At 40.1% G+C, this 10960-nt stretch overlaps 1 protein-coding gene and 1 long non-coding RNA gene across 2 annotated transcripts in view; one reads left to right on the top strand and one right to left on the bottom strand.

Moving 5' to 3' along the window:
• Window positions 1-73: 73 nt before the first annotated feature.
• MRPS22 (mitochondrial ribosomal protein S22) lies at window positions 74-6353 on the bottom strand. The gene is made up of 8 exons (XM_064457336.1): window positions 6208-6353; window positions 5795-5949; window positions 4894-5058; window positions 3547-3690; window positions 2963-3046; window positions 1861-2006; window positions 531-645; window positions 74-251 (listed from the first exon to the last, which is right to left on the bottom strand). Exons 1-8 carry the CDS (start codon window positions 6326-6328, stop codon window positions 159-161), a joined length of 1023 nt encoding a protein of 340 aa, XP_064313406.1. The 5' UTR covers window positions 6329-6353; the 3' UTR covers window positions 74-158.
• A 3-nt stretch (window positions 6354-6356) lies between these two features.
• LOC135314346 (uncharacterized) overlaps window positions 6357-10960 on the top strand; it is an 81136-nt gene continuing 76532 nt past the window's right edge. Inside the window, exon 1 of the long non-coding RNA XR_010373863.1 lies at window positions 6357-6582. This is a non-coding gene — a long non-coding RNA (uncharacterized LOC135314346). The remainder of the gene's footprint in view (window positions 6583-10960) is intronic.

The raw sequence follows: 10960 nt of genomic DNA, 5'->3' as shown, positions 1-10960 counted from the left end.
ATTTACAGAACTTTAAAATATAAGAATTACTACAGCAGCTTATTTTCAAGTTAAAAACATTGTAAAACAGTCAGTTGTTTAACATATTTACTGTGGAATCCCATACATCAAATATTTATAAACAGACTTAAAACTTATGATGAAAACCAAAGTTTACTTCATGAAGCTGTAGAAGCAGCCATTGCTTCTTCATAAGCCTGGAGGGCCAGCTCTATATAGCCTTCTTTCTGTGATTCAGTTTTTGCAAATACCTGTAAACATGGCAGGAAAGAGATTAATGTACAATTAAGACCATAGTTGCATAAAAGATTTCATCATTCCAGTAGATCAGCCCGGTACAACTGAAATCCTGATGCAGCTATATATGTAGTTTAAAAAAAAACAACCCACACACAAACCTGGCATGCACAACAGTTCTAGTTAAATACCTGCTTCTTAAGGTAAGGAGAAATTTAGACTACTAAACAGGCTTCTGCTGTTCAAAAGCCTTCCTTTCTGTAGTTAAGCAGCCTTGAAGTAGAAAAGCATACCTTGATCAGATCAACTCCTTGAAGTTTCCCTTCCCCTTCTTTAGCTTCTTTTGCTGATTGACATTCAGGATGAAGCATATGATACAGCGTAATTAAACTCGTAGCATCATCCAGCCTAAACAAATAAAGGCCCAGCTGTAGCAATTACTTTCTCAATACTAAAAGACTATTTAGAGAAAGTACTTTGTGGTGCATTCTGTACACCACAGGCTTTCATAGACTTCTGCTTTCACTGAGTATACAGTCATTAGAATATACAGCTGAACAGGCAGCCTGTCATCTATTGCAATGGCAACCTGCTTGTGAGAAGGAAGACCAGAAACACGAACACCAAGGTGCACCAGGTACATTGATTTATCCATACTGCAGTTTAAGCCTGATGTACTGTTCAGCAGTAATAAAGATGAAATGTCTGTAAAATACAAATAATTACCCAGTAACAAGTACTTAGCGGAACAACCATGCCAAAGAGAAGCTTTCTAACTCTGACTGCAGTAACTGGCATGTTTTACAGAAGCAGTGGTAGAAACCTTGTGAGACCCAGCCCTCAGCAGCTGAATTTTAAATTGGAACAGGTGTTTTACATAAGCATAAGCCAGAAGTGGATGGGTGGCAGGTAAAGATGCTCCAAACTCTGGTAATTTAAGTGCTCCACGTATTTCAATTTTCCCTGTAATAACTTGATTCCGAAACTGGAAATTCCCTGTATTTCTTCATACCCTCAGGTTTAAAAGTAAGATCTGAGCACCTGTTCACAGTTTCTAACTTCAACAATAGGAAATGAATGCCACCATCGCTGCAACTTGGCATTCTAATTGTACAAATTTCTCTCAGCTCTAGTGACATTTTGAAAAATTAAATATTGTTTGCTTCAGGGAGTTTGAGTAAGTTTGGCAGCATATCTTACAGAAATCCATCAATTTAAAATTAAAGTATCTATCTGTTTCTAAGCTACTTAGGAATTGCTTTCAAACCCAGAGTGTGTCCATCTTAAAAGCCAAAATTGAGCTTGGTAGTATAAAAGTGTTAGGCTTTAACATCAGCACAGCTGGAAGTGTACTGACTATTACATGGGAAACAATAATAAAAACCCAACAACTACAAAAGGCTAATTTCTGCATAAACCTAGTGTAATACCCTACAGGGTAGGTCCATACTTTATGGACCATAGTTGGTGCTTCTGTTCAGCATCTATGTAGCTCCAAGTTACAGCTAGCCTAAAATTTCACGCAAATGAAAACCAACTTAAATAGTTTTTACTTTCAAACAATGGTACTTGTTTTCTATTTGTTTAGATAAGCAGAATTAATAAGTGACAAATACCACTTACAAGTCTCTGTGGATCATATCTATTAGCAAGCCATCCGTTTTCTTTCTGTTTACTAGATACCATACCATTCCTCCAAAGTGTCTTGTTGAACGGAGCAGATCATATTTGGCATGTTTCTCGATGTCATCATATGTCCGATGATGAACCTATACACAGAAGACGTTTTGGTAACTGGAATTTGATGACAGTTTCTCCCCTCTAACTCTCACTTAGAGGTTTTATTCTATTTTCAGGCCTCCTTAGAAATGCAGGAGTGAGCCACAGGCTGAACCATGCTACCTGAAAGCTTTATACATGTTACAATTCAGGGTAACACTGGGTAGCTCTTAGTACTTAGGCATAGACATCTTTAGGTTAAGAGAAAACTAAATACTAGCTATGTACTGAAAGTTTGAGGAGGGAGAGACATAACCACTGAACTTCATTTCACTGCTGTCATGTAATCTATTCTTTAAGGAGAAAAATGCTACAGTAAAGAGGTGAAATTTTACTTTGAAGGTACTTTTAAAATTGTCTAGCAGAAGTTACATCTCAGTGATTTGAGAGTTACTACAGCTTGAAGTAAACATTTTAAAGACAAGTGTCTACTAGCATATTCACCAGTACCTACAGTTACTAAATTTAAATATTTCAGCTAGAAATTTATTTTTGTGCCTGGTCTTTGTCAAAAATAACACTTGGTGTACAGTGCTCTCAGGGGCACTTCAGCAGTTATCTAACTTCATCAGTGATCTACCTGGTCCTTTCAAATCCTGACACAGCAGTTACCGTGACTTTAGAAGCACAACTCTGGTTGTGTCCACTTACGGGCATTATCGTCAATTCTGGTTTGATACCAGAAATACTTACATAAGGACCATTTTTATCTATCTATAGTTTCTTTCTACACTGTTGGAAGTTACATAAACAGAATACTGTTTTACTCTTTTTGCAAGAAAAAAACACCCCAAAACTCATCACAAGGATAACAAGTAATCTATAAGGGGAAAACACACATGAGCACCACCATTGGTCCCCAGATAATACTTATGTTTACGAAACAAACCCTAAAGTTGTTCACTAATACTATTTTTTTTACTAGACAAATGAAAAGTGAACTCACTCTGATATAGTCAGGTGAATCTGGCTCAAACTGAGCGATGCACATGTTAAGGATATCCTCATGACGGTCTTGCTGAAACACAGTCTAAAACAACAGTTCAAATTCAGGAATAGATTCTGTACCACACCATTCCAACTCTCCAAAATCAAGACAGCAGCCACACCACTTCTGTTCTGGGCAACACTTACTGTAAGTATCCCCTTAATGACAATACAAAATTGATAAAAGTACAGTAACTGCCCTGATGACATTAATACAATGTCTTGTGACTTTTGTTTCTGAAAGACCAGTTCACATTTTCAGATTAGGCATAGAATTTCAACAGTGCAAAACAACTAAATGTGTATTTCTAGTATGACAGAATATTTACACCTACCCAGGACTTACCTGGCCCTAACCTGGAACTTTATTACAAGCATTTTAACTAAGTTACAATGATGAGCAATTGCTCAAAAGAGAATTCAAGCAGCTTAAAACATACAAGCAGAATGACTTCTTCAGAGCTACTCTGTCCAAATAGCGGTTTCACTATCAGAGCACAATTAAGTAAAAATGATCAGTTTTCAAAACCAGGAAGATCTTACCACAAGGTGTTCGTCCTTGAATACAACTGGGGGAATAACTCTGCGCCCTTCTTTTGGGAAGAATATCTGTATCATTCTGTCTCGTTCTTCCCAGGTTGCTTTGCGTAATACACCATTTGGTTCTCTAACTACAATGAAACGTTCCTGAAAAGATGGTTACAAAAGAGCATTATCTCCCAAAGTCTTTTCTCTTCGTAGCCAGAACCATTGTAAAAAAGATTCTTATTTGGCAAAGTCCTTCTCTACCTAAACTCACACTAGTAATACCAGTTTCTAAATGATCGTTGCTATGTGCTAGATTCATTTCTCCCTTGATACCTGCTAATTAAATGCTATGTTTGCACCTTAATTTTGCCATATGACATAATCATGAATGCGTCTAAACTAAAAGCTATGATTCTGTGAAGTTTTGACAGATAACATAACTAATACCCAGAGAAAGGAGTTAGCGTTGCTGCCAGCCTGATTTTATGCATTTAGTAACACATACTAAATTAACAATGCAAGTGTCTTGTACTTCATTGTTTCAGGGGTAGGTGCTAGAATCAAGTAAAGGCAAGCACAAAACAAAAACTACAACAAATAAAACAATATACTCAGATCTGTTCACAAGCTTATTTGATTTAGGGCAACAAACAGGAAAGTTTGTTGGAACGAGGAAGTCTTCAATACATTTAGGCAGAAGAATAAATAGCAGGTTCATCTGAGAGCACTCAGATGGAGTAATAGAGGGAAGACTTGGCAATTCATTTCACAGGATCATCACCACATGCATGTTTGAACCACGGAGACTTCTTAGAATCATAACTATTTGTTAAGAATTTTTCCAGCCTCTTACTATTAGTACTTAAGACAATCTAGATGTTTCATTATACGAATAAATCTTTATCCCTATACTCCACAATTTTATTTGACGACTGTTTCTTCACAGCTTTCCCATGAATTCATTTATTTACTCAGCCTTCCACCAGATCTTTGTACCTGTGAAGCAGCTCCATCTTTTGGTCTATGCACAGTACTAAGTAATCCAATTCCACAGGAAGCTTCTAGGAAGTATGGAAGAACTCAGCACTCTTAGCATTTCACAAGCACCTGCTTTTAAAATAATTAACTAACTCTCCCACAGCTTCGCCCCCACACCTGCTTTTGAACACTGCAATGTAATTTATTATTATCAGTTAGAAAACATTTAGAAATATATGTCTTTGTATTGCCTTGTACCAGACAGAATTTACAACTCCTCCGCCTTTTTGCAAATTGCTATAACTACATTTTATTAAAACCTAGACCTTATTTTGAAATTAAGAATGAAAAGCTCTTAAAATATATTAGCACATTGTTACTCACACGATGTGGAATGGAGTAAGTTAAATCTGTAAACACGTATTTTGTGGTTTCCGTTCCTTCAATGAATTTGTCTTCTGCTAAGACATCGTCAATTGGCTCTCGTTCATTCAGAACAGGGGGCATGATTAGTTTTTCTTTAGCTTCCTCAATGGCTTTTCTTGTGGCCTTGGGGAAAAAAATTTACGATTTAAAAAAAATCATCCTATTAGAAAGTTAACATACAATTTTGGGACAAATATTTTCATTTAGAGAGACATTTAAAAGAAAATTTTTCTCTTCTGCAGTTAAGAAGTCTGACATTAATTCAATCTCCAGGTAGATGAACAGCATGTGAACAGTATAACGCTGCTGTAACTTGGGCAAATTGCTGCAGAAAGTTCCAAAACTAAAATCTACATATACTACTGCAAACACCAAGTTTATTTCAGGTATTTTTCTATGGTAAATTTTTCCCAAAGCCTAAACCACAATAAACAGTTTATATATAGCTGCAATGGTGTTTTCATGGCTAAAGACAGGCCCCTTCCTCATTCTGGACCCTAGGAAGACAACAGGAAAAAGAAGCAGTCAAAGGATTCCCAGAGCTATACTTTAAATATCAGATAAAGACATTTCACACAATTAAGAAGCATAAGGAAAGGGGATAATAAAGAGAACCTGTCACTCAAGGAAAAAAGCATCCAATTTCCCTCCATGTTCCACAAAAACTGAGAAAAAGTGGATAAATAAAACTACCTAAAGTGAAGAAACACCGATTTACACCAGTTCAGAAAATGACCTGAAACAAAGGAAAGAAACCGAAATGTTTTCAATAGCAGCATTAAAGAAAGCAGAAATACGGCCTGCTACAGACCTTTTGCTAAAATCAAAACTTATTTCAAAACGCAGCAGAGCAACCTACCTCTTCCAGCTGAGCTTCTGTCATCAGCTTGTACTTGGGCGGTTTAAGCTCCTTTTTCACCGGCCTAAAAACCTTCTGCAGGTTGAGCCCTGTCATTTTGTAAAGCAGATTCTGAACCGCTTCATCCGCAAAGGAAGGCTTGGCAGTTTTTCCTTCTGCGGGACGATTTTACACCGCGTTAACCCGCTTGGCGGGGAAGCCGCTGCCGGGGCAGGGGGAGAGAAACAGGCCCCACACGCCTCCTCCCCCCCCCGGCCGGGTCCCCCCGCGCCAGCACACCCACCCCGTCCCGCTTCCCGCCCCCCTCGGCCCCCCGGGAGCTACAGGCGCCCGCCGCGAGCGGCGAACGGGTGCCTGCGGTCTATATGAGGAGGCGGTGTGGGGGAATTCCATTCCGCGCCCCCCTCACGTACCGCTCTCAGTCCCCGTATCCTGCCCGAGCCCCCGCCGCGCGCGCCATCCCCACAGCGTTCTCGCCACGCGTGAGAGGCGCGCGGACCCCGCCGCGCAGCCCCACGCCCCGAGCGCCGCCATCTTGCACACGCCCCTTCGCGCGCCGCCGCTGCCGCGGCGCGCGCGCCGGACAGCCCCCGGAGGCAGGCCGGGAAATGGAGTCTCCCTTCGCCTCGGCGGCCTGTGAGAACGGCGCCGCGGGGGGAGCGGCGGCACCGGGCGGCGAGGCCGCCTCAGGGAGAGAGAAACGCGGTCCCCCGGGCCTTTTCCCCGAGGGAAAAGGCAAGAAACCGCTCCCAGTGCGCTTGTGTTATTAAAAGGCTGCTGAGGCGGAGGTGAGGGCCAGGTTAGGGTGGGAACCCGTTCTGCTGTTCCTGTCAGATCAGGGGCGACGCCGGCGGCGGGAGCGGGTGCAGAGCGGGAGGGCACGTCGGCAGCCGAGGGGATTGCCGGCTCCCGCAGGCGGGAAATGGACGGAGCAGGGCTCCGGGATGGCAGGTTTACTTGGCCAGAGGGGAGACAAAGTAGTAGAAAAAAGGAGGAATTGAGCCCACCGTGCGCACCGCCGCGATTAAACCGCCGGTAAACTGCGACTGCTCAGAGGTCAGGGAAGGTGCGAGGCGGTAGGTGCATGCGCTTCCCCAGCAGCTGCCCGGTCTGGTGCCCCTCCGGTCGGTCAGCCGGCAGGGCAGGCAACTGCCTGCCCTGGTTCTCGGGCAGTCTGCCCGAGAGGGGGAAATACTGTGGTAATTTATACAAAATTAAAAATCTCATGCGGCTCTGTCTGCTAATTTGGCACTTGCATGGTGACTGAAGGGCCAGTCTCGTTGTCAGGTGGTGGATTTTCTGTTTGGCCCATAATTTGTCCTCCAAAAATCGCAGCAAATGGTCATGCTGGAAGTACTACCTGAGGAGTTCCTGTGCCGGTACAGTGCGCCGGCTTCCTCGGTCTGGTATAAGCAGCCACTGCCATTGGTGGTGATGAGTTTAGTCTTCTCATGTTCAGGGAGCTTTAACATTTTTGTAAAAGAGGGAAAATAAATAACTGTAATCAAGCATAAAATCAATATTAAATTTTGTATCCAATAGATAGGGATATCAGGTCTAATGGCTGTGAAGAGGGGGTATGCAGTTGAAATGGGTGTGTTATTTCATTAAAAGAATAACTGACTTCTTATAACTGAGTCTATTTCAAGGGGTTGAAAGTTTATTATTACCTAAAGTTTTTCTCTAGCTGATGTGTATCTTCTATTGTGCATTTCAGTCACACAGACTGTTGTTAGGGATATGTGAAACAGAAAGAAAACCTATTATCAGCAGGCAAGGCTCTGTACAGGGGCCCTGAAAGCTCCACATTTTAAAATGTTCAAAGCCATGTGTTGATGCAAGCTGGCTGATGACTTCCTGTTGAAACAGGAAATATTTAATCTTCAGGAGGGAAGATCTGGAAACAAGTAATGGGCTTAAATTCTGAAGTTTTCCAATTGTTTTAAAGTTTAGTGGGTTGTTCACTGCTTTGCCAAATCAAAGTCTAAATTGTGTTACTTTGGAAAATGGTGACTGAAGTCCTGGAGAAAAGGAGATGGCATATGTATCATAGGGTATTGGTTTTCATTAGAATAAAGTTAAGCATCAGCTGAAAAATACATTTGTTTCTAATAATAGGTCTTAATTGTACTAGGGAGCATTCATGTTTTCCTTAGCCTTATTCAATATTCAAACACCTGTGCCGGGTTGAGTTTTATATTCAAGCATTTCAATATCCTGGCCTTTGCATTGTGAGAAAGGTTGCAGGAGGGCATATTCTTGTCATATTTATATTGGTACAATTAAGTTGAAATAACTGAGAACTGAAGAGTGCAAATGAACCCTTAATATTATTTTAATGTAAATTTATGCATAATTTATTTAAATACTGCTAAGAAAATGAAAAATTATTTTGAGAAAATTGAGAAGATTATGTTTTTCAGTTCTTGCTTGGAAGATCTCTGGAGTGAGAACTATACCCTATAAGGGAATTGGGAAGTTATTTGGCAACTTGCCTAAAAACCACTTCAGACCTGTTCATGAATTTGGATGGCAAGCCAACGTCCATTTTAATTCACAGAAGGGCTTAGAAAAACAACAGAATTTATTAGACTATATCCAGGAGAGGTTAAATTCACATTCATTCTGTACTGGAGTAGTAACAGCTGCTGTGAGGATTAGCCTTTTGGCTGGTGGGGTGAAAGGAAATATTAACTAACTATACTATACATGGAAGTACAGCAGGTTAACATAATGTATAAAATATCCATTTATATTGGATAGATTATATTTTATTTATGGTTTGTATTTGTACCGAAGTAACAATTTTAAGTAGGATGTTTTATATTGGTATACTTAAAAATACAACACCAGCTTGAAGAATCAGTGGTGTAAAAATTGATAATGAAATAAAGAATCTTTTTTAGCTTTTGTTACTATTTTGAATGCATCCCAGGACAGTTGCTGTTGGAAAATTACAAACATGTGATGATGGGTGGATGTCCCCTGTGAAACACATTGGTGGTCTCAGTCTGGATTCTGTTGGAAAAGTGTCAATACAAAATCACCTCCACAGTTGGCATTAATTTCCTTTTTGTTGGTAGTTTCAGGAGAGCGAAAGGATCAGATGGCTGCTGAGGTGAACCAGTTTGGTTAACATCTCAGGGAAAGAGAAGGCAAATGGGGAGCTGTAGGAGCTTACGTTGTTGCTTTGCCTATTTGATTGGTAAAATAAGGGGCTGTAGTTTACCAGTCTTTCTGGAAAATAAATATTTCAAATTAGTAGTATGAAGTTGTTAGGAAGGAAGAATTCTTTCTTGGAAAAAAACCAAAATGTAAGGTTTGGTAACTGCATCCAGCTGCTGTAAGAAGAAATAGAGTGAACCCAGTCAGGCTTTGTACACGTCCACAGTTGGTGACATGACCTTCTTCAAATTAGTGGTTGGTTCTCTTGTTCCTGGTAAGACAGAATCTGGCAATCTTGTGGAACATTTTTCTGAGGGACACAGTGGATCAGGTTGGAAGCTTTTTTTACTAAACATGCATGGATTAGTCTGGAGAGAAGTTATTTTTGACAGAGAAGGCAAAGAGTGCTGAAGTAAGAGAGATGACACAAACCTTAGTATATCATCAAATTTGTCTTCAAAGGAATAATATATTAGATGTGGTTGGTTTTGTTTCCCCGTGTACACAGATGGAGTGGGGTGTTTTTTTGCTAAAATTAGTGGTGTGGTCATTTGTAATATGATTGTCTATTCTCAGGCACATGACCTGCAAGCATCTTATTTGCCAGTTTCTTCTCTTTAAGGGAGAGAGTATTATTTTCTCTGGAATTGCCTTTTAAAGTCTGTAGCCATGGATTTGCATTGCCATCCAGCGCTCTGGGTAGCTATTTCAGTGGTGGTGGCGATGATGATGCATGAGCTTTTCCTAATACATCAGAGTTGCTATTTTCTTTCTTAAAGACCATAGCGATATCTGAAGCTGGTTTGTTTTCAAATTTCGTTTTAATACTTGACAGCAGGGACAGATCAATGTGGCTGTAGAGCTCTGTCGCAAGCTGCCAGGCCAAACTTGACTCCAAGGGTAGAGTTATGGGTAGTTCTGCTGGACAAAGCCCATTTTTATAAATAACAGTGATGCCCACTGAAACTGAAGTAGTTGAGGTCAGCTGTAGCTATTGTCATCCTGTGTAAACAGCTGCCTTCTGTTGCCTATGGAAATATCCTTAGTGAGAGGGAATGAGTGAAACATTATGTAAAAGTCTTCCAAGTTTGTTTCTTTGGTGCTATCAGTTTTAGTAAGTGCTAATACTAAGCACAGGTTGAAGACCAGATGTCGCTGTAGGTTTTATTTGTTCCTCGACTATTTGACATTTGTATTTCAAATTTGAAGGAAAAAAGGATTATACGTGCTCTTTATTTTTAATTTTCAGTCTATTTCAGATGAATTTATACTATACGTGTGTGCTATATTCCTATGGGCCACAGGGGGGCAAGATTGAGATTTTAAACATGAAGAATGAAAGTGCCTGAGGAGTTATAGTGGATAATGTAAATTAACTGTTTTCATTAATGACCCAGATTTGCCTCTGTCTCGCATAAAGCTGCCATAATCTCACTTTAATAATGATAAACTAGATATATACAAACACTGTCTCCAGTAATTGAGATTACATACATTATTTATAGTAGGGATATAAATCCCACCTCAGTTTATATTGTTTTCTTTGCTATGCTTTAAGGCCTTGAGCCAAAGCCCATTAAAGCCATTGGAATTCCTTCTCTGACTTCAGCAAGTTCTGAATGAAGAATACATATTTTTCAAATAAGTTTTATTCTTCCTTTCTGCTCTTGTAATACTTATCTTTTAAAAATTGTCAGAAAAAAAAATAGGAAATATTCAGTATTATTTAAAGTAAGATAGGATTTGTATAGTTGTTGTTTTCCCCCCTTCTTGATAATTTTTTAACCTCCCTCTCATTCCATCACTATTTAAAGTCCTGTCCATCTGAATCCAAGCATACGCCAGGGCATTGTGAACTAAATCTGGTGTCCAGCACAAATTGTTACGTGTGGGCAGGATGGGATGTATACTTTATTTCCATAGCAGAAGGACAGAGCAAGAATCCTGGCAGATTTGTTGGTTTGTTCTGTTCTCTGGGGACAGGAATGAGTGGAGGAGATG

Source organism: Phalacrocorax carbo, chromosome 7 (assembly GCF_963921805.1).
Source record: "Phalacrocorax carbo chromosome 7, bPhaCar2.1, whole genome shotgun sequence".
Taxonomy (NCBI): domain Eukaryota; kingdom Metazoa; phylum Chordata; class Aves; order Suliformes; family Phalacrocoracidae; genus Phalacrocorax; species Phalacrocorax carbo.
This window is presented reverse-complemented; position numbering and strand designations above follow the sequence as displayed.

What these genes read in the sequence shown, in the direction of transcription:
- MRPS22 (XM_064457336.1), bottom strand. Translation starts at nt 6,328, where the DNA reads ATGGCGGCGCTCGGGGCGTGGGGCTGCGCGGCGGGGTCCGCGCGCCTC. An exon ending in CAGAAGCTCAGCTGGAAGAG is followed by an intron (nt 5,059 to 5,794) that starts GTAGGTTGCTCT and finishes TTTTTCCCCAAG; the next exon opens with GCCACAAGAAAAGCCATTGA. An exon ending in CTTACTCCATTCCACATCGT is followed by an intron (nt 3,691 to 4,893) that starts GTGAGTAACAAT and finishes CCATCTTTTCAG; the next exon opens with GAACGTTTCATTGTAGTTAG.